Raw genomic sequence first — 24,057 nt, 5'->3', positions numbered from 1 at the left:
TATGAGCTCTATTCAACAATAAGAAAAATAGTCCAGAATTTTAGAAAATGCATTGTGAACACACAGGTTTTTTTGATAGATTGTATTGCTCCTCTTCTTGAGAATAAATAAGAATGATGGTGTTCTCTGCAGACTTCTTCTACAATTTAATGATTTTTAAATTTGTTAGGGCTAGGAGAGTAAAATGTTTGCATTTGTCTTTCTATTTTACTTAATAAATGCTTCAGTGTTCCGGTATCAGAGGACTCAGAGTTTGATTATATATATATATATATATATATATTTATATTTATATATTTGCACTTGTTTGCTTACTAGTAGGAACCAGCCAGCCAGGTTGTAATTTGGGAGAAAAACTAGTCATGTTCAGGACTGAAAAAGTGGAATTGAATAAATAGGTCCTATTCATTCTGACCTTAGTGAGTATAATCCTATAAAGGAGTAATGCGATTCAGAAGTTGTTTAGTTGGAACTGAAATGGGTTGCTTTGTTAATGAGAATTGCAAATGAATAAATAATCTGAAGTAATACTTTTTTCTAAGGAGTCTGGGATGCCATCCAAACCCTCCTATTTAGGACTATATAATTATTGCTGAGGTGGTGCTCACACAGATGGATGACGATTCCAAGGGTTGGTGCCAGGAAAGGTGAATCAGGGGGCACATTGAGGCCACTGCCTGGCCCTTCAGAAAACAAGGGCTTTGCAACCAAGAAGTGTAGGACGAGAGGGGCTGGCCAGAGGCAAAAAGACAGCTTCCCTGTCGCTAACTTCTTAGGGTGCTCTCTTATCTGAGTCTTCATTCACCAGGCCCCAGGCTGACTACTGAATCATTTACCCAGGCTGAGAACAACTGATGAGAAATCTGTATTCTGGGACATTGCTCCAGTTCTGCTTTATTAGCGTGTAATTTCTTACTCGGGGCAAGGACCAGCTTTCACGTAATTCCTCCCCTAAGTGATCCTCTACTGCATTGCTATTGTCAAAAATATGTCTTGCTACCTTTGCGGGATGAAACAGGTAGGTTTGGGTGCAGGGTAAGTTAGGGCAGAGCACCAGTCACAGTCTTCCTTTCGATGAGGACTGCACTGGATCACTGTATGAGAAGCCAATCCAACCCCATCAACATAAAGAGCATGAAAATCCTTGAAAAAAACCTATCAGGAATTGCGAAGGATCCAAAGAAATGCCACCATTTCTTGCCCTTAAGCAACTCACAACTTTTATGGGGAAAGCAAAATATAAACACATAAAAAGTGAAATGACTATAATAGCAATAACAGACACAATAAAAGAAGGGAAGTCAGGAAGCAGTAAGCCATAGGAGATGTTTACTGTTTGGGCAATAGTCTCCACCTCCTAGGGTTGCTGTGAAGATTAAATATGGTGTAAGATTCCAAGCACAGTGCCTGGGAGAAACCTTCATACGAAATATTATTGCAGAAGAGAAGCATACCAAGTGGCAACAGGCAAAACATGGCTTCTGGGACAGGGTAAATAACTGAACCAGCTTTGAGGGAACGGAAGCTGTGAAGAGCTGCTGGCAAAAAAGAAGCCTTGTCCAGATGCCCCAGGGTCTTGAATGGACAAGAGGTGTGTTTGAACTTTATCCTGCAGATATTTGTATCAGGAGTGTTATGGTCAAGGACTTGGTACAGGAAGACTGGATTGTACGTAGAAAGTGCAGTCTTTCTTGATGTACTTTGCATCATTAGCAATGATATTCCACTCCCCTCTTAGCCCCTGGCTATCTCATGGAACAGAAATTAAGTCACAATAATAAATGTGAAAAGACTTACTTGACTTAAAACATATTATATCAGCATAGATGATGAATACAATCTTATCTTTGTTGTATATGTAAGCTTTCCCAGAGATTTTGAGGATATGTGCTTATCTTCGGCTTCAATTAGTTATATCAGAAGCCAGATATATGAGGGGAAAACCAGTATCTAATATAGGTTTCCTACCCCACTATTTCTTCTGCTATGAAAGCACTTACAGTAATATTGTGGGTGGCACAATTGTGCCTCCTGAGTGAGCCACTCTCAGCATAATCAAAGCCCAGAGTAAAAGCATTTGTGTTGTTGAAGGAATCCAAAGCAGGGATTCATTAAAGGAATAAGAGAACATTACATGTTGAGAAGCTGGTTAAGAACTCTGAAAGGGAACTTGTTTGTGCAAACCAGTGAGAAATAGAGAAATGAATGAGAGTCACTTTCTAATTCCTATGTTCAACAGTGTGGGTATTTCAGTAGCTCTAGCAATGACTTTTGGGGATGGAACATTGATGGGTCAAAGTTTATAATGTCATAGAGAAGGCAAAGGCACTAGCATAAGCACCAGTTGCATCTATTACCTGTATTTTTAAGGCAATCAATGAACAAATGATTGGAGGTTTGAAGAAAATTCACTGCCACAACCAAACCCCAACAGAACCTAAAATGAATGGCTAATTGGTTGCTATTTGGAGGATTTACTGTAAGGCAGAGCTTTGTAACCGTGATGCCACTGAAAGGGGCGTGCCTTAAATGTTACAGGTGTGCTAAGACAGCTGGGGATGGTTGGGTGAGGTTGGTGGGGACCAGGGGTAGAGCCTCCTGGGGGACTGCCTCTTGTCCCCATCAGCCTCATTCGTTTTATCTTAGCGTGTTATATAAATACCATCAATTCACAAGTATGCCAGGAAGTGAAGGAGGTTGAAAAAACACTGTCTTATATTGCCTTGAAAGGGGAGCTGGGTTAGTGTATTTAAGTGATTGTTTAAGATAATGTCTTGACAGAGGTCGAGATGAACAAAAGAATTCAAAGTGTTAGGAGCCACTTTCATTATGTAATCAAAGGCAAAAGTAATAAAAGTTAAAATGAGAGCTTAGTTAATGAAAAATATGACCTAGGCCTCACACTTACCCAATACTTTTTTGCACACCAACAAAACTAACTTAATACCTTATTTTCCATGCTGATTCCTGTAATTTAGAGCTGGAAGAGGGTGTAAAGACCATCTTCCTTTATATTTTAAATGACAAAAGGACACAGAAAGACCAAGTGACTTGCTCAAGGGATACAGTATTTGGTGGACAAGCTGGAGTGAGCCTTGGGCTCACTGTCCAATGTTCTTTTCATTTAGCTTAAATCTCCGTGTTTTGAGGCAAGAGTAGAGAGACCTTGGTTTTTGTTTTACTTTGTGCCTCCTCTAAATTCAATGACTATTCAGTGTCTGCATGGTTGGTGAGGCGATTTTGGTGGGGGAAATCGTAACTCACATCACTCCTATTTCATTTTTATTTCATCCTTTTTAGGAACAATACTCTAAAATGTCATAAAAGACCTGTTAGTGAAGTTTTAAAATCTCTAGGCTAAGTTTTAATCTCCATAGCCTATGGACATCATCAAGGACTTTGAGAAAGTCACCAGGGTGCTTTACCAAAGATAACTAATTCCTTCCCTGAGCATCAGATTACAGTGGCCTTAGGGAAAGTCCAGAATGACCAAGTCCAAACTTCAACCCATGCTGTAGAAAGCACACTTGCGGAAACAAAGATTTTCAGCACCAGTCTTGAGCTGAAGGATTGTGAGGAGCTGGCAGCATGCTGACCAATGATGCACTTGTGGATAGAGACAGAAGATGAAATCAGCACCACTAGAGGAACACCAATGGAGAAAGGAAGGATTGAAAAGTTTATTCCCCTACTGCTGACTGTTTAGATTAATACTATGACCACTGTCCTGAATATGTTCTAACCTGCTGCTTGTTATCCTGTATATAAATTTAGAAATTTGTGCCTCCTCTAAATTCAATGACTATTCAGTGTCTGCATGGTTGGTGAGGCGATTTTGGTGGGGGAAATCGTAACTCACATCACTCCTATTTCATTTTTATTTCATCCTTTTTAGGAACAATACTCTAAAATGTCATAAAAGACCTGTTAGTGAAGTTTTAAAATCTCTAGGCTAAGTTTTAATCTCCATAGCCTATGGACATCATCAAGGACTTTGAGAAAGCCACCAGGGTGTTTTACCAAAGATAACTAATTCCTTCCCTGAGCATCATATAAATTTAGAAATTTATATACAGGATAACAAGCAGCAGGTTAGAACATATTCAGTAGCCTATCAACCTCCACCACCAATATCCAAGCTGCTATGTGTGTCTACTCCATATCTTCTGACATAATCTTCCTGACAAATGACAGAAAAGGTGGAGACTTTCAAATTATAGAAAAGGGTCACTTCATTACTTGTACCAAAGCCTTTCTTGGGAACGTCTGGTGGGAAAGAGGTTTGGTGAGGAGGTAGGAAACACCTATAAGGACAGGTGCTACAGCTCTACAATAAAACCTGGATGTCAGGACTTGGGTTTTGAGTAGGGGAGGACCAAGGATCGGCCTGTCAATGTCATTGCACATAGCCCCTGGACATTTTACAGAGCAAGCATCTAATCCACTCAGAATCAGAGGCTACCTGAGTTTTCTCTAACCTGTGCATGCAGACCTCAGTGAGAATGAAAGTAGTCAGTCAATGGCAGAAAATGCTTCAATTCCCAAATATACCAAAGTTGTCTGTTTTGGTGGTTTCTAACATTATGTCCAATTTTCTATGTTTATCAGTAATGTAGCAATGAACATTTTGCATATAAGTCTTTGTTCAAATATTTTAAAGAATTTAAGGTGAAATTGCCTATTACAGTTTATTTTTATTCAAGACTTTGTTCTGGAAACCACTTTAGTTTCCCTTGGGCCCAATTTTAAGTCTGAAACAAATACATAATATTTTGCATAATTGGACAAAAATGTCCATGATGCTTCCCTGTTCTCACTGGAAGTCAAGAAGGATATTCTGGCCGGGCACAGTGGCTCATGCCTGTAATGCAAGCACTTTGGGAGGCCAAGGTGGAAAGATCACTTGAGCCCAGGAGTTCGAGACTAGCCCAGGCAACATGGCAAAACTCTGTCTCTACTAAAAATGCAAAAATTAGCTGGACATGGTGATGCATGGTGGTCTAAGCTACCCAGGAGGCTGAGGTGGGAAGAGGATCACTTGAACCCAGGAGGTGAAGGTTGCAGTGAGCCCAGATCATGCCACTGCCCCACTGCACTCCAGCCTGGACAACAGGGTAAGACCAGGGCAAAAAAAAAAAAAAAAAAAAAAAAAAAGAATATTCCTGCACTACAGATAGAAAGCTTCTAAGCTTCTAAACTTGTCTACTCCTATGCAATGGTTGGCCTACTCGGTCACTGACCTTGGAAGGAAGCAGCTTGCTCCTTCATTACATTGATTGATATAAAGTTTCTTCCTTATTTCCTGGGGAAATAATATTTTGAAAACAAATCTGTGAGCCTTTGGTAAAGAACATTACTAAATGCTAGCAAATAAGTAAGAAACGCTAACTCCCAGTTTCCCAATTAGCTAAGCCTCCCTGGTCCTTGGCAAAGCTGTTGTCTTGGCTGAAGAAGCTACGGACGTATCTCCAACCATAGGGAGGGAAAGTTTACATTTGGGTCTTTCTTTTCTCCTGTCTCCTCTGGTAATATTCAATAGCAGCATGTTTGCGAGGGAGATTCTAAAAGACATCCCCTTGAGTCTGAATTTTGATGATTTCCATGACTTTTATAGCTCATTGGCTTGTGAACTCTGGAGAGAGAAAACTGCAATTCTAGTCTGAAGCCCCAGCAAAGGCACCTCAGCTGGACTGGCTTGGCCACCAGTACTCCCATGGCCCCCATTGCTGACCTGGGCTGCAGTTTGTGGATGGTGAGAAAGACTGTGTTCCCAGGAGGGGCACATGTGAGGAAGGGGACAGGGAGGGGAAGCTGCCCTCAGAGATGTGCTCATCTGTGGCCCAGATTTAGCTGTCCTCAGAGAGTGGTGGCTCTGACTAATGGCTAACAGAACCTATAGCCAGAGTAAACTCTGCACTACTTGACACGAGTGAGCTGGTGGAATGAAAGGTAATTCCTAGAAGGGATGGTGTCTAGATAGCAGCAGTGACATATTTAGTGCTTACTCCGAGCCAGTGCTCTTTTGAGCACTTCCACATATTCATTGAACTCTCATAGCAACCCCACGCTCGAGGTATCAAAATGTTCTTTTCTTCACACCGAGGAAACTGAGGCCCAAAGAGGTTATGCAACTTCCTCAAGGTCACATGGTTAGTAAATGATAGAGCCATGTTTCAAATCCAGATAGTATGATTGTAGCAGCTGGGCTGTTAACCACGCCCTTTCCTTGCTTAAATGTAGTGATGCTCCTATCAAAGGCAAAACAGCACTTAGTTCACCAAGAAAAAGCTTCAGAAACCACGAAAACAAAAACAAAAACAAAAACGAAAAAGCAGTGAATGTGTTAATGATCCTTGGGCTTGGGTAAGCCATGAAGAGAACAACAATGCAAACTCTGGGAATGATCGTGATTCTTGGGCACCTGATAACATAAACCTCGGTCAGTCTCACAGAGCCCCAAACCTTTGATATTTTGACCAGGGATATGTGGCACAAAGATGGCTTTTACCATTCATGAGACACTTTGCATTTCTCTTCAAAATTAGAATTCAGAATTATTACAGATGTTAAGTATGAGGTAGCATCAGCTCCAGGAAGCTTTTAGGTGCATGGTGCATGTTGCAAATTACATACTGTAAAGGCAACGTGCTATCAGTGAATAGCTGCTTTTGCCACAGAGCACGGGGGCAACTTGTATTTTAAACTCCCTAAATTGAAAAGAAATAAATAGGTGAAAAAAAGCCATGAAGCATCATGAACGCTAGGATATATTTCCACTCTCCAGGGTGAAGTAAAATATCATTTTGAAAGTGGTTAGAATTAATTTTTTGAGGTCAGTCTGATGTCATTTGGCAGGAAGAAAAAATCACATGTTAATTATAAGCATTTGCACCTACTGTTTTCCAAATCTACTTATGCATGGATTTTATTTGCAATAGGAAAAGTGTAGTTTCTTTACATAGTAAGTGCATGTGTACACACACACACAGACACATACACACACACACACACACACACACACGTTCCCCTATACATTTAGATATAAGGCTGCTATACTTCACATAAAGCTGAGACTTTAAATACATGCTAAACACTTTCATTGTGGCAATATACTTTTTATTTTTATTCTAGTCCTTTAGGTATTCTGCCCCAATAAACAATTTGAAAGACTGGAATAGCTACAAAAGCTCTCTGTGAACACTTTCTTCAAGTGTAAATTATTGGAAGGCTGTTTATATAATTCATGAAAATTCTTAGTTTTGTATCCTTTTAATCTTGGTGAATCCGTCGTACTGACAGAATTCTGCTTTTAGTCTATGCTTAAAGTTGGATTTACTTCTTCAGCTTATCATGAAGAAAAAGAGATATGAAATTGTACTTTCAGATGTATGTAATTTGGCTTCTGCACATATTCGCTGAGGTTTAATGCTTCTGTAGCTGAGTTTATCAAGGCTTAAACTAAACAGGGCAACTTTTTCCATGAGATTCTGGTGGTTTTCTTCTTCTTTTTTTTTTTCATAACATTTACTTTATCATATAAAGTTCTTATTCATTCTCAATAACTTTATTTCTTGAGTATTGTTTAACACTCACCCCTCCCCTATCCCACATGTGCTAGAAACTCCCACAGTTTATAAGAATTTTAGGACTACAACATATGTGCATTTATTTAGTTTCTCTTAATGCTCCTTTATTCTCGTGTTTCCATACCCAACCTTTTGGGTCAAATCACTTCACCATGAAAAACGCACATATTTTCCTATCCTCTCTTCTGTTCTGCTGTTTGCAGGCTGCTGAATGAGCTCTGGAAGAGTGTGGTAGAAAAGGAAAAACAACCAAGGGAGTCTGAGAATCTGCAAAGATGGCCAGTTGGAAGACAAATATGGGCTATGACTGTCACCTGTTGTATAGACTCATAGAACCTTAGAGCTGGAGGAGCTTCAGAAGCTGCATTCATCTACTTCTCTTCCTTCTACTGCTACCTAGGGAAGGGTGAAACCGCCTTTGCCGAACTGTAAGTGAGGAAACTATGACAATGAAAGAAATCAGACCTAAATGACTCTATCTTGCTTCTAACCTTTAAGCTGTCCTTGTTCATTCCTGGGCATAGGCTGAGCTAACTTTGAGAAGGAATTCAGTTCATGGTGTGACTTAAACAAAATTGATAACAGCCCTTTCACTGAAAGACCCCCTTCTTGCCTGGGGACCAATCTGCCTTTGTAGGACTAACAAATTAGCTACAGCTTAGGGGTCGTGCAGCCTCTGGATTCTAGAGTCTGAATCTCCTCAAATTGCTCCTGGGGATAACATCACTATTGTGAAGCCTAAGATCAGTGCTGGAGATATTTTGCAGACCCTAAACTCAGTCCATCAGCTGACACCACCCAGACCAGTAATCTGGCTTAACCAGGTCTGCCATCCCACCCAGGAACAGAAGACAGCAAGAAAAACTCACTTCGACCCCCTATGATTCCATCTCCAACCCAACCACATCAGCACTCCCCATTTCCCAAGCCCCTACCCACCAAATTATCTTTAAAAACTCTGATCCCTGAGTGCTCAGGGAGACTGATTTGAGTAATAAAATCTGTCTCCCCGCACAGCCGGCTCTGCATAAATTACTCTTTCTCCATTGCAATTCCCATCTTGATAAATTGGCTCTGTTGGGCAGCGAGCGGGCAAGGTGAAGCCCGTGGGCGGTTACAAAGGCGCCAGTGTCTCTGAACCCATAGGGATGTTTAAACGGCCTTCTGACTATGTCTCATGCTTCCATTCTTGCTTTCTCCCCTACCCCCAACGCCTTGGTTTCAATTTCCACAAGCATTTAGACTCATCTTTTAAAAATATAAGTCAGATTTCAGTTCACCGCTTAAAACCTTCTAGTGGTTCCCACGGACTTAGACTACAGTTGAGACTTCCAACAACAGCACATGAAGCCGGCACTGTCTGCCTCCTGCCACTCTCCCTTGCTCCCCGTACTACAGCTGCACTGGGCTTCTCTGTATTTCTTGGATGCCAAGTTCCTTTCCACCTTAAGCCTTCTGACTGGACTGATTTTTTCTGCAGATCCTTTGCATGTCTGTTTCCATTCTGTTGAACAGTTCTCAGTCAAGTTACTTAGAGAACATTCCCTGACCTACCCATAAAAAGAAGCACCCCTCCTTTCACGGCAACATTACCACATCACTCTGTTTTCCTTTCTTCCTAATTTACAAAAGAATGAAGAGCTTTTATAGGGGTCGAGGAGTTGAGGGCATTAGTTGTGTTCTTGCCTTCTTGAGCCAGAGGTCAGTAACATTCTGCTTGTCAGTGGTATGTACACCTTATGTGTGCCCACAGCCTGTGGCTTTCAGGCTATCCGGTATGCCCGCAACAGTCTTCTGGTGTACTTGTCCAGTATTTGTATCACTGGAACAAATCAAAACAAGACCCCTTATTCAAATGCAGGCAAATTTGGATACTTACTTATAGTGGATCCAGACTCAGGCCTGTTCAGGGAGCTGATGATGACAAAGCCAAAGCCCTCGTTCTCTTTGCGGTGAATGACCACATCACTGGTCTGCAGGCTGTGGGAGGCGAAGCCTTCAGGGGGAGAGGCGTTGCTACTAGGGGCAGCGTGGTTGCTGTTGGTGTAGGTTGCGTAGTCACTGCGTGGAGAGCTGTGGTGGGTGGATACAGAGCCTGGACTTCTCCCGTTCTCTGGGCAGGGCTCCCCTGGAAAATATACCACACACAGGTAATCAATTACTTGACAAGAGTCTCACTGAATGCTTCCTATGTACTAGGCACTGTTCTAGACAGTGGTATTGTTATAAGCCTGGTTGACTTGCTTCTCTTTCTCCCAGATATGCAGGGCATTTGAAAAGCTACAGACCCAATTTTCCAGGTGTTGTGTGTCTCTCCCACCCCAATACTGTGCTTTGAGCAAATGGGCACACCAGGAGATTGTATCCCACACCTGGCCGGGAGGGTCCCACGGCCATTGAGCCTCCCTCATTGCTAGCACAGCAGTCTGCGATCTAACCGCAAGGCAGCAGCGAGGCTGGGGGAGGGGCGCCTGCCATTGCTAAGGCTTAAGTAGGTAAACAAAGCCACTGGGAAGCTCGAACTGGGTGGAGCTCACAGCAGCTCAAGGAAACCTGCCTGTCTCTGTAGACTCCACCTTTGGGGACAGGGCACAGCTAAACAACAGCAACAAATAAAGCAGCAGAAACCTCTGCAGACGCAAATGACTCTGTCTGACAGCTTTGAAGAGAGCAGTGGATCTCCCCACATGGAGGTTGAGATCTGAGAAGGGACAGACTGCCTGCTCAAGTGGGTCCCTGACCCCTGAGTAGCCTAACTGGGAGACATCCCCTACTTGGGGCAGTCTGACACCCCACACCTCCCAGGGTGGAGTACACCCCTGAGACGAAGCTTCCAAAGTAAGAATCAGACAGGTACACTTGCTGTTCAGCAATATTCTATCTTCTGCAACCTCTGCTGCTGATACCCAGGCAAACAGGGTCTGGAGTGGACCTCAAGTAATCTCCAACAGACCTACAGCTGAGGGTCCTGACTGTTAGAAGGAAAACTATCAAACAGGAAGGACACCTATACCAAAACCCCATCAGTACGTCACCATCATCAAAGACCAGAGGCAGATAAAACCACAAAGATGGGGAAAAAGCAGGGCAGAAAAGCTGGAAATTCAAAAAATAAGAGCGCATCTCCCCCTGCAAAGGAGCACAGCTCATCACCAGCAACGGATCGAAGCTGGTCAGAGAATGACTTTGACGAGATGAGAGAAGAAGGCTTCAGTCCATCAAACTTCTCAGAGCTAAAGGAGGAATTACATACCCAGCGCAAAGAAACTAAAAATCTTGAAAAAAGAGTGGAAGAATTGACAGCTAGAATAATTAATGCAGAGAAGGTCATAAACGATATGACAGAGATGAAAACCATGACATGAGAAATACGTGACAAATGCACAAGCTTCAGTAACCGACTCGATCAACTGGAAGAAAGAGTATCAGCAATTGAGGATCAAATGAATGAAACAAAGTGAGAAGAGAAACCAAAAGAAAAAAGAAGAAAACGAAATGAACAAAGCCTGCAAGAATTATGGGATTATGTCAAAAGACCAAATCTGCGTCTGATTGGGGTGCCTGAAAGTGAGGGGGAAAATGGAACCAAGTTGGAAAACGCTCTTCAGGGTATCATCCAGGAGAACTTCCCCAACCTAGTAGTGCAGGCCAACATTCAAATTCAGGAAATACAGAGAACGCCACAAAGATACTCCTCGAGAAGAGCAACTCCAAGACACATAATTGCCAGATTCACCAAAGTTGAAATGAAGGAAAAAATCTTAAGGGCAGCCAGACAGAAAGGTCGGGTTACCCATAAAGGGAAGCCCATCAGACTAACAGCAGATCTCTCGGCAGAAACTCTCCAAGCCAGAAGAGAGTGGGGGCCAATATTCAACATTCTTAAAGAAAAGAATTTTCAACCCAGAATTTCATATCCACCCAAACTAAGTTTCATAAGTGAAGGAGAAATAAAATACTTTACAGATAAGCAAATGCTTAGAGATTTTGTCACCACCAGGCCTGCCTTACAAGAGACCCTGAAGGAAGCCCTAAACATGGAAAGGAACAACCGGTACCAGCCATTGCAAAAACATTCCAAATGTAAAGACCATCGAGGCTAGGAAGAAACTGCATCAACTAATGAGCAAAATAACCAGTTAATATCATAATGGCAGGATCAAGTTCACACATAACAATATTAACCTTAAATGTAAATGGACTAAATGCTCCAATTAAAAGACACAGACTGGCAAACTGGATAAAGAGTCAAGACCCATTAGTCTGCTGTCTTCAGGAGACCCATCTCACATGCAGAGACATACATAGGCTCAAAATAAAGGGATGGAGGAAGATCTACTAAGCAAATGGAGAACAAAGAAAAGCAGGAGTTGCAATACTAGTCTCTGATAAAACAGACTTTAAACCATCAAAGATCAAAAGAGACAAAGAAGGCCATTACATAATGGTAAAGGGATCAATTCAACAGGAAGAGCTAACTATCCTAAATACATATGCACCCAATACAGGAGCACCCAGATTCATAAAGCAAGTCCTTAGAGACTTACAAAGAGACTTAGACTCCCATACAATAATAATGGGAGACTTCAACACTCCACTGTCAACATTAGACAGATCAACGAGACAGAAAGTTAACAAGGATATCCAGGAATTGAACTCATCTCTGCACCAAGCGGACCTAATAGACATCTATAGAACTCTCCACCCCAAGTCAACAGAATATACATTCTTCTCAGCACCACATCACACTTATTCCAAAATTGACCACATAATTGGAAGTAAAGCACTCCTCAGCAAATGTAAAAGAACAGAAATTATAACAAACTGTCTCTCTGACCACAGTGCAATCAAACTAGAACTCAGGACTAAGAAACTCAATCAAAACCGCTCAACTACATGGAAACTGAACAACCTGCTCCTGAATGACTACTGGGTACATAACAAAATGAAAGCAGAAATAAAGATGTTCTTTGAAACCAATGAGAACAAAGATACAACATACCAGAATCTCTGGGACACATTTAAAGCAGTGTGTAGAGGGAAATTTATAGCACTAAGTGCCCACAAGAGAAAGCAGGAAAGATCTAAAATGGACACTCTAACATCACAATTAAAAGAACTAGAGAGGCAAGAGCAAACACATTCAAAAGCTAGCAGAAGGCAAGAAATAACTAAGATCAGAGCAGAACTGAAGGAGATAGAGACACAAAAAACCCTCCAAAAAATCAATGAATCCAGGAGTTGGTTTTTTGAAAAGATCAACAAAATTGACAGACCGCTAGCAAGGCTAATAAAGAAGAAAAGAGAGAGGAATCAAATAGACGCAATAAAAAATGATAAAGGGGATATCACCACTGACCCCACAGAAATACAAACTACCATCAGAGAATACTATAAACACGTCTACACAAATCAACTAGAAAATCTAGAAGAAATGGATAATTTCCTGGACACGTACACTCTTCCAAGACTAAACCAGGAAGAAGTTGAATCCCTGAATAGACCAATAGCAGCCTCTGAAATTGAGGCAACAATTAATAGCCTACCCACCAAAAAAAGCCCAGGACCAGATGGATTCACAGCTGAATTCTACCAGAGGTACAAGGAGGAGCTGGTACCATTCCTTCTGAAACTATTCCAATCAATAGAAAAAGAGGGAATCCTCCCTAACTCATTTTATGAGGCCAACATCATCCTGATACCAAAGCCTGGCAGAGACACAACAAAAAAAGAGAATTTTAGACCAATCTCCCTGATGAACATCGATGCAAAAATCCTCAATAAAATACTGGCAAACCGGATTCAGCAGCACATCAAAAAGCTTATCCACCATGATCAAGTGGGCTTCATCCCTGGGATGCAAGGCTGGTTCAACATTCGCAAATCAATCAACGTAATCCAGCATATCAACAGAACCAAAGACAAGAACCACATGATTATCTCAATAGATGCAGAAAAGGCTTTTGACAAAATTCAACAGCCCTTCATGCTAAAAACGCTCAATAAATTCGGTATTGATGGAACGTACCTCAAAATAATAAGAGCTATTTATGACAAACTCACAACCAATATCATACTGAATGGGCAAAAACTGGAAAAATTCCCTTTGAAAACTGGCACAAGACAGGGATGCCCTCTCTCACTGCTCCTATTCAACATAGTGTTGGAAGTTCTGGCTAGGGCAATCAGGCAAGAGAAAGAAATCAAGGGTATTCAGTTAGGAAAAGAAGAAGTCAAATTGTCCCTGTTTGCAGATGACATGATTGTATATTTAGAAAACCCCATTGTCTCAGCCCAAAATCTCCTTAAGCTGATAAGCAACTTCAGCAAAGTCTCAGGATACAAAATTAATGTGCAAAAATCACAAGCATTCTTTTACACCAGTAACAGACAAACAGAGAGCCAAATCATGAATGAACTTCCATTCACAATTGCTTCAAAGAGAATAAAATACCTAGGAATCCAACTTACAAGGGATGTAAAGGACCTCTTCAAGGAGAACTACAAACCGCTGCTCAGTGAAATCAAAGAGGACACAAACAAATGGAAGAACATACCATGCTCATGGGTAGGAAGAATCAATATCGTGAAAATGGCCATACTGCCCAAGGTTATTTATAGATTCAATGCCATCCCCATCAAGCTACCAATGAGTTTCTTCACAGAATTGGAAAAAGCTGCTTTAAAGTTCATATGGAACCAAAAAAGAGCCCGCATTGCCAAGACAATCCTAAGTCAAAAGAACAAAGCTGGAGGCATCACGCTACCTGACTTCAAACTATACTACAAGGCTACAGTAACCAAAACAGCATGGTACTGGTACCAAAACAGAGATATACACCAATGGAACAGAACAGAGTCCTCAGAAATAATACCACACATCTACAGCCATCTGATCTTTGACAAACCCAAGAGAAACAAGAAATGGGGAAAGGATTCCCTTTTTAATAAATGGTGCTGGGAAAATTGGCTAGCCATAAGTAGAAAGCTGAAACTGGATCCTTTCCTTACTCCTTATACGAAAATCAATTCAAGATGGATTAGAGACTTAAATGTTAGACCTAATACCATAAAAACCCTAGAAGAAAACCTAGGTAGTACCATTCAGGACATAGGCATGGGCAAGGACTTCATGTCTAAAACACCAAAAGCAATGGCAGCAAAAGCCAAAACTGACAAATGGGATCTCATTAAACTAAACAGCTTCTGCACAGCAAAAGAAACTACCATCAGAGTGGACAGGCAACCTACAGAATGGGAGAAAATTTTTGCAATCTGACAAAGGGCTGATATCCAGAACCTACAAATAACTCAAACAAATTTACAAGAAAAAAACAAACAACCCCATCAAAAAGTGGGCAAAGGATATGAACAGACATTTCTCAAAAGAAGACATTCATACAGCCAACAGACACATGAATAAATGCTCATCATCACTTGCTATCAGAGAAACGCAAATCAAAACCACAATGAGATACCATCTCACACCAGTTAGAATGGCAATCATTAAAAAGTCAGGAAACAACAGGTGCTGGAGAGGATGTGGATAAATAGGAACACTTTTACACTGTTGGTGGGATTGTAAACTAGTTAAACCATTATGGAAAACAGTATGGCAATTCCTCAAGGATCTAGAACTAGATGTACCATATGACCCAGCCATCCCACTACTGGGTATATACCCAAAGGATTATAAATCATGCTGCTATAAAGACACATGCACACATATGTTTATTGCGGCACTATTCACAATAGCAAAGACTTGGAATCAACCCAAATGTCCATCAGTGACAGACTGGATTAAGAAAATGTGGCACATATACACCATGGAATTCTATGCAGCCATAAAAAAGGATGAGTTTGCGTCCTTTGTAGAGACATGGATGCAGCTGGAAACCATCATTCTGAGCAAACTATCACAAGAGCAGAAAACCAAACACCACATGTTCTCACTCATAGGTGGGAACTGAACAATGAGATCACTTGGACTCAGGAAGGGGAACATCACACACTGGGGCCTATCATGGGGAGGGGGGAGGGGGGAGGGATTGCATTGGGAGTTATACCTGATAAAAATGACGAATTGATGGGTGCTGATGAGTTGATGGGTGCAGCACACCAACATGGCACAAGTATACATATGTAACAAACCTGCACGTTATGCACATGTACACTAGAACTTAAAGTATTAAAAAAAAAAAAAATCTCGTGGACAAAATGTAATCGCAAAAAGAGTTTTAGAAAGCAGCTTTAATTTTTCTTTTTTTTTGTATTTAAGAACCATGAGACCTACAGGACCTAAATTTTCTAATATATAGAAAACTTAAGCAAAGCAATAAAAATGAATAATATAGGAAAAAGTTATAGAAAGACATCAGACAAAAAAATTAAAACAAATGGCTCATATGCTTTGTAAAACTTTCCCAGAGTGACTGACAAATATATGCACATCAGAACAAGGAGACATTTATTTCTCCTCTCATAATGTTAAGGAAGGATGTAGGATGTACCTAGATTAAAAAAGTTGAAATAAAAAAAAAAAAAAAAAAGAAAAGCTACAGACCTAGGCGTGGAGCTCCCAAGGTCTTGCTCGTTCTAGTTTTCATAGGAAACACAGGTGAAATCCCTCATCAGCCTCCTCTGTGCTGTTACTGATTTATATCTTCCTCTCATGAGGACTGCAAACCCCTGGGACAATGCCTAGTTTTAGATATTGAGGTTCTTCTTTGCATAAGAATAATTTACTGAAGATGGTCAGAAAACAAGTAGAATCTTAAACTATATGGTGCATAAGAATCACTTAAATAAATCGTAAAAAAGTACATCTTCACGGGCCACCCACGGAATGTTTTATCAGTAGGTCTGGGCACAAGAATCTGCATCAAGTTTCAAGGCTACACTTTGAGAAATGCTGCTGCTGTAGATGTATTATAAGGAGGGCTTACAGCACAGGGATCATCCCTGTGCTGTAAAATTAACTATCATGCATTTTTCTAAAGAGCTATAGTTATGTTTTATAATATTCTGCTAGCCTAGAAATACTGATTTACTTCATGAATGTGGAAAATATACTTCTTAAAAGTAGTTTGCACAGCTTTTTGTATATCAGCCGTATCACAATGAAGTGGTTTAAAAGAATAAATTAAGCTGAGATTTTCATTTAAAAAATAGTTTGCTCACTCTAGGATCAAATCTAATTTCAGGCTCTGAAATTACGAAGTTTGAATCTCTAAGGAGCTGTTGAAGGTCTTTTCCATTTTTACAGTCCATCTTAATATAAAATATATTCTATTATCAACCAGATAAACCAAACCAATACTTTCATGAGAAAGCCAGCGTATTTACATGGAGAAATGATAGGAAGTTGGCAGTCAAAAGAAGCTAGTTTTTGAAATGAATGTTTATCTGTCATTCAGAAAGAATTTCATCATTTTAATTTAATACCTAGGTATTGGCACTCTGACGAAGAGAACCAAAGTGGGCACCTAGAATAATGTAATTAGAAATAGGGCTGGTTTCAGTCCCATCTTAAAATTTGATTAGGGTACTCAAAAGATGTTTATGGAACAGAGGAATAATAAGAGGGAAACAATCACCATTAATTATTCCATTTTGGGTGCCTAGGTATAGTATCCTGTTTAGAACTCTGGAAGGTGTCGCATATGGCAAGTTAAAAATAATTATCAAAAGTTCCAGTGAAGCCTGTTAACCTTACAAGCTACAAATCCATTTTGAAATGAAAAAGTCAGGGAGAAAAAACAAAGACTGAAAGAGATGTTTTGTTACACCGATACCTTAAAAAAAAAAAAGCTGCATTTGTTTATATACTTAGATTTTAAAAATGGCCTAACCAAAATGTACTCATTTCTTGTTTGTAATTACGGAATGAATGAGACCCAGGCTGTTGCTTGTTATTACTTGGTAAATTTTATTTTTCTTTAAGATCTAATTAATCACATTTAAATAAAAGAAAAAATGAATGCTTTTTTGTCAGAAATGTACCGAGGTCATAAGAGAACAGAATGTCAATGTCAAAGCCTTTCTTTCTGTTCAAACAGAATTTAAAACTTCGCTTGTAAAATGTATCCTCCCTGCTGGAACACATCATCCAAAGACAAGTTGTTATTGTCTTGGTACATCACATGTCCTTTATCAGTCCTTGTACAAGTTGGAAATAAAGTGATTGGAGATAGTCAGGAAGAAGAAAAACAAACAATTATTATGCTGCTACATTAAATTGAAAATCTCCTCAAGTTATTGGACCAAATCAGCAACTAAATGTCATAGGCAGTGACAAGAGAGATCTTATTTTCTGGCTGTCATATTTTAGGAGGTTGAGAGCTGTGGTTGTCAGTAAGTCAGCAACAAAGAAGAATTATCTGTCTTTGCAGTAAATGACTGGGAGTGGCAACGTTACAGGTTCTGGAGAGAGAGAAAATCATTGACTAAGTCAATTTGAGGATTCCCGGGGTAAGTGAAAGAGTCATATACATTAATAGGATACTTTTCTATTACCTTTGGACTTCTCTTTCAACTTCCAGAACAAAGTTCTTTATCTTTAGCCGAAAGAGCATATTTAAAATCAGGAAGTTAAGAAGACTTCGAAGTTCTCCTGGGCTTGTTCTGGGCCCTTGACACTTGAAAACTGGTCACATGATTGTCTTTCAGGGACACACCCCACATCGTTTTTCTACTCAACTGGCTCTGGACCCAAGTGAGACTGTCTTCTTTCCAACAGTCCTTCCTACTGTAGGGCATTAACAGCCTTGTTTTATACTAATACAGTAAAACATCATAAAGTGACTAAATATCATATATTATATAATTTTTTTAAAGAAAACACTAATTTCCAGGATCTCTGACTCATTCATCTAGCTCATACATAAGTGGCTGCATAGAATTCAGTCGCTTAGTATCTACTCAAGTCAAATAATTAGTTTTGTTTTGTTTTGTTTTGTTTTGTTTTGAGATGGAGTCTCGCTCTGTCGCCCAGGCTAGAGTGCAGTGGCGTGATCCTGGCTCACTGCAAGCTCTGCCTCCTGGATTCATGCCATTCTCCTGCCTCAGCCTCCAGAGTAGCTGGGACTACAGGCGCCCGCCATCACACCCGGCTAATTTATTTTGCATTTTTAGTAGAGACGGAGTTTCACCGTATTAGCCAGGATGGTCTCGATCTCCCGACCTTGTGAATTCTGTAACCATATAGACCTTGCTTCCTTCCAGGGTGTGCCTGGGTCTCTTCTCAGGACTGTCCCTGGAAGGATGACAGCATTGCAGACAGGCATATTTTGCCTTGAAGCACAGCTGAGGCAATGGGGTATATGTACGGACAGAGCTTGGTCATATGGGCTGTGATATCCACATGCATGTGTACCAGGTCCCTCGTGGTCCTCATGGGGCAGGAGCAGCCCACAGGCTGTGACCCTGAAAATGTTAGGGGCTGGCCTGCCTACAGGCATTTGTGCAGACATTCCCAGTTTATATTCATCAAGGCAGACAGCTTATGTAAATGGGTGACATGGTTGCAGACAAACAACAAGCGAATGCATTTAGAATTGGCAAAAAGTGTAGTCACCAGGATCAGGGAATGTACTGGCACCTTCAATACTGGCTAAACTTTTCACCCATCTGCCAAGATAACCTCCCCTTTCTTGGCATTAGGTCAAGAATTAGACTTTCCCTTAGGTGTTAAAGAAAAGATTCTGATAGCTTTAAGACCGACTCTAACATGTTTTTATGAAGTCATAAAACGTTCTTTCACATCAATTCTAGATTTACACTTTAGGAAATTCCTCAGAGACATGGTGTGCATCCAAAATAATGTGCCATTAGGTTGAATGTCTCAAAGCTGATCTGCTAAACATAAAAATATTTATGCTTTTCAGTGTAATAATTAAAGCCACTCTTCTAATATCCTTGGGAAAAAAAACCAACCAAATACCGGAGCTGGAGGCATGGATAAGGCATCTTCTCTCAAAACTAATGCAAGGTGAAAGTGTGTGCTATTACTATTTGGGAAATAAAACCAGAGGCAATCTATTATCCATAGTTGCCTGCTGAAACAATAAAATAAAAATAAATGAATAAAAGAAAAACTGGAAGCACTACTTGATACCTTCTTCCTTTACTCAACAACTTCTCACTTTTGAGAAGCTAGTTTATCTTCTGATTGAAAATTCTGGCTTTCTAGGCTGGGCATGGTGTCTCACACCCATAGCAGCACTTTGGCAGGCTATGGCGGGTGATCACCTGAGCCCAGGTGTTTGAGACCAGCCTGGGCAACATAGCGAGACCCCAAATAAAAAAAATTTTGTATTTATTCTACAAAAAACCACAAAAATTATCTGGGTAGGGTGGCACATTCCTATAGTCCCTGCTATTTGGGACGCTGAGGCAGAAGGATCACTTGAGCCTGGGAGGTTGAGGCTGCTGTGAACCGTGATTGTATCACTGCACTCCAGCCTGGGTGACAGAGTGAGACCCTTTCTCAAAAAAAAAATTTTTTTTTTTGCCTTTCTATCCTTAGTATGTATATTTAAAAATAACTTAATATTTGTGGCAAGTTTTTGTGTTATCTTAATTTTTGCTCAGCATTTAACTAACCTTTTTGTATCTCTCGTAATGAATGTGTTATATTTCTTGAGCATCAATTAAGAAGCCAGTGCCTTCTGTCTTCTGGGGTGGGGTGGGCATTTGTACAAGCTGAGGCAAGGGGAAGGTGGAAGCGTGTCATCCCTATGACCTTGCTTCTTCCTAGCCCTTTCCCCACAGCGCTGTTCCTTTGTGCAAGGGGGTGGCGATGCTGCTCCTCTTCCTGGTCCTATCTCTTCCTTAGCTAATTGCTCACTTCCCCTCAGCTTCCAACCATCCGCTCCTAAGCCAGGCTTGCACCTCCCACTGCCTTTGCTTAGGAAAGCATAATAATAACAAAACAATGACAACAACAGTCCTTGAAAAGGCATCTCCATTCTCATATTCATTTGTAGTTGTCCCTTCTCACTTGGAAGAAATGGCAGCTATGAAGAAAGGTCACCTTTCCATGCCTGTTTTTTAAATCTTTTCCATCCTATTTCAAGGCATTACTTTGCTATCAAAGTATCCTTTGCTGAACTTAATATTTTCAATACTGATGAAGCTTTCAAGGAAGAGTGGGCTGAATTAACTTGGAAACTCTCATGGTGTGAATGAACAATCTGCAGCAGAACATTTTCAAAAATTAAATGCACTTGAAATGCACTCAAAAGCCTAACTGAGTAAAGTTGGTAAGAGCTGCAGCAAAGAGCATCTTTACGGAAGTCACATGATCCACAAATTGCAGGAGTACATTTTTGCAGCATTTGGTACACACTTCAACACCTTGGGTTGATTAAAAGAAAATTTAATTTGCAATAATCAGCTGGTGGCAAGGGGAGCATGAAATTATGTTGGTGCATTGGTTTTGCACTTTGCGATATATTTCCTTGTAAATCAGGCATCTTTTAAATTTATCTTTAGGTGATAGAACATATAGCACAGCAAACTTTTTATTAAAAATTACTCTGCAGGGAGAGAGACAGTTAAATGTTAACCAAGCAAGCACTGTCTTCCTCTTGGCATCTAGCCCAAGGATAAAGCATAATTTAAGATGCTTTACTTCTTTGGGTCAAGTGACATGCCATGAATTTCTGAAGACAAATGGCACCTCTGAGCAAAACCTCTATAAGATACAAGATATATAGTAGTCTGTACTGGGGAGGGCTGACAATTCTTTTGACTTGCCCTTTTAAATGACCGCCCTTGCTCATGGTCTAGTTTCTAGGGGAACTTAGAAAGAAAAGGATTTTTCATCACATGAATATGCCTTATCCTCTCTACTAGTCATTCACAGTCTGTCATTAGCCTGTGGTCCTCTTCTGGAATGCAACTGGTATAACAGCACATATGGGAGACTCCCTGCATTACGGAGTGACATTTGCTAAGTTCTAACATCTTCTAATTCACTGGGGGAGAGGATTGTGGTAGAATAGCGTAGGGGACAAAGTAACATAAAGAAATCAGCACTGGCCTTAGAGAGAAGAGTCCCTCTCTGCATTGTCACCGACTCACTGTGGAATGCTGGGCAAGCTATCAAACCTCTGGGCCTCAGTTTCCTCATCTGTAACAAGAGGAAGCTCACATAGCTAAGGTCCTTCCTACTTCTAGTATTGATGATTCTGTATGAGGGCTGTCAAGGGGTGGAGCAGAGAAGCCAGTGGGGTGCTGGGGCAGAAGGTGACAGCTGAACATCATTGGAGTTGCTGCCCTTGTGATTCACAGAACAAAGGCTGGGTGGTTTTGAGGGGAGATAATATAATCCTAATGCTATTGAATACGCAGATCCTAAAAAAAACAGTGTGATGCTTGTAACTGACATATTCCTTAAAAATATAAATAATTTTTTGTAGGGTTGAAATGGTAAAGAGGGATAAGTGGAATCATACTATAAATACAAGGGCTGACTTTGGAAAAGTATGTTTTTGGTGGATTCCTTTATGAAGCTGAGAAAGTGGTTGTAAAGGGAATAATTATTTCTAATTTATCTGTTTCATAAGTTTGGAACTATATGAATTGTGTTTTCTTGGAGTGAGGTACAGTTGCATTTTTTCTATATCAGAGCAACAGCTTTACTGTTACCTTTTATCAGGCTCTACAGTGAAAGCTAATTTTCCATCCTGGTTGCCTCATTATGGCATCAAAATGCTGTGACTCTTGGTTTGCAAACACATTTTCAAATGGCATATTTTCTGTTACTATCTTGTTCTTCTTAGAACTAGCAACTACCGGCCGGGCGCGGTGGCTCAAGCCTGTAATCCCAGCACTTTGGGAGGCCGAGACGGGCGGATCACGAGGTCAGGAGATCAAGACCATCCTGGCTAACACAGTGAAACCCCGTCTCTACTAAAAAATACAAAAATCTAGCCAGGCGAGGTGGCGGGCGCCTGTAGTCCCAGCTACTCGGGAGGCTGAGGCAGGAGAATGGCGTAAATCTGGGAGGCGGAGCTTGCAGTGAGCTGAGATCCGGCCACTGCACTCCAGCCTGGACGACAGAGCGAGACTCCGTCTCAAAAAAAAAAAAAAAAGAACTAGCAACTACCAGAAAGCAGAGAGCATACATACCTTAAATTAACCCCAGGCTATTCTAGAAATTTTTAATGAATACATTTAAAATACAGGCCTCAAAGACTGGATTTTTGTCCAGTGGGGTGAAAATCAGCACTTTCAAAACCATCATTACTTTTGGAATATCTAGATTGTTTCCTTCCTCATATAATGTAGAAATGTTGATTTAACATTTTGTTTCATGTGGCCTTACCATGTCTCACGAAAACATCTTACCACCTAACTCTCGATTCCTGCAGCAGGCTCCAGGTACATACCTCCACATAGCACCTTTCTTCTCACAGTGAGGTTGACCTGCCCATTGCGGGCTGCATGGTGCATGAGGTCAATGACGTAGCGGTGGGTTTTGCCGGCTACTGGAATCCCATCAACGTACACAAGCTCATCTCCTGGGTGAAGGCGGCCATCTCTGTCGGCTGAGCCCATGGCAATGACAGCTCCAATCAAAATCTAGAGAAGTAGTGAGAAGGAAAGGACATTCACATTTCAAACCTTCTTTTTCTTTTTCTTTTGAAACGGAATCTCACTCTGTCGCCCAGGCTGGAGTACAGTGGCCCAATCTTGGCTCACTGCAAGCTACGCCATCTGAGTTCACGCCATCTTTTTCCTTTTTATATACAGTTATGTAACTTGTGGAAGACGTGATTCTCACATTCCATCCCTTGCCCTCAAATCTGAGCATGCACTTGTAAAGTAAAAAATGAGACGTTGGAAAGATGCCCTTCCAACTCTGTCAAGTTGTTTAGTGCTAGAGATAAATATTTTGACCATGCTGCTGACTGCCATGAAGTTTTGGGGACACCTGCTTTCTGGCTCATCATAAATGACGAATACCCTTAAGGAAAATTCTAATCCCAAATAATTTGATGTTAATTGGCTGAAACAAGGTGAGGATTGAATTCTGGCTCCGTTTCACATTTGTGTGGTCTTAGATTAAGCTTCTTAAACTCTGTGAGCCTCACTTTCTTCACTTGCGAAATAAGAAAAAAATAATCAGACCTACTTCATGGAGTTCTTGGGAGATTTGGATGAAATAACTCATGTGAAGCATTTAACTTTTTTCATGGCACTTAACAAGGGATCAAAAAGAGTCAAGGGGAAACTAGCTGTTGCACATTGTTAAATTCTGATAAAGATTGAAAGATTTCTTTTTCTTTGCTTTGAAAAGCTGGAGGGTAAGGAGAAAATAAAACAAAACAAAGCAAACTCATAGCTGGCTTTTTCCAGCCAGTTGACTTACTCAAAAAAATCTCAGACCTTCTTCAGATTTTTGCTCCATTCTTTTGAATACCTTCTCGGCGCACTGTCCTCTACGCCAAGGACATTCCCAGTT

General features: G+C 40.7%; 1 protein-coding gene across 1 annotated transcript in view; it reads right to left on the bottom strand.

The window, feature by feature from the left end:
* Positions 1-24,057, bottom strand: part of MAGI2 (membrane associated guanylate kinase, WW and PDZ domain containing 2) — a 1,516,313-nt gene that overhangs the window by 141,340 nt on the left and 1,350,916 nt on the right. Inside the window, exons 15-16 of the mRNA XM_026448702.1 lie at positions 22,982-23,174; positions 9,466-9,714 (exon numbers count right to left, since the gene is read on the bottom strand). Of these exons, the coding sequence (XP_026304487.1) occupies positions 9,466-9,714; positions 22,982-23,174 (442 nt within the window). The remainder of the gene's footprint in view (positions 1-9,465; positions 9,715-22,981; positions 23,175-24,057) is intronic.

This window comes from Piliocolobus tephrosceles, chromosome 8 (genome assembly GCF_002776525.5).
Source record: "Piliocolobus tephrosceles isolate RC106 chromosome 8, ASM277652v3, whole genome shotgun sequence".
NCBI classification, from domain to species: Eukaryota; Metazoa; Chordata; class Mammalia; order Primates; family Cercopithecidae; genus Piliocolobus; species Piliocolobus tephrosceles.
This window is presented reverse-complemented; position numbering and strand designations above follow the sequence as displayed.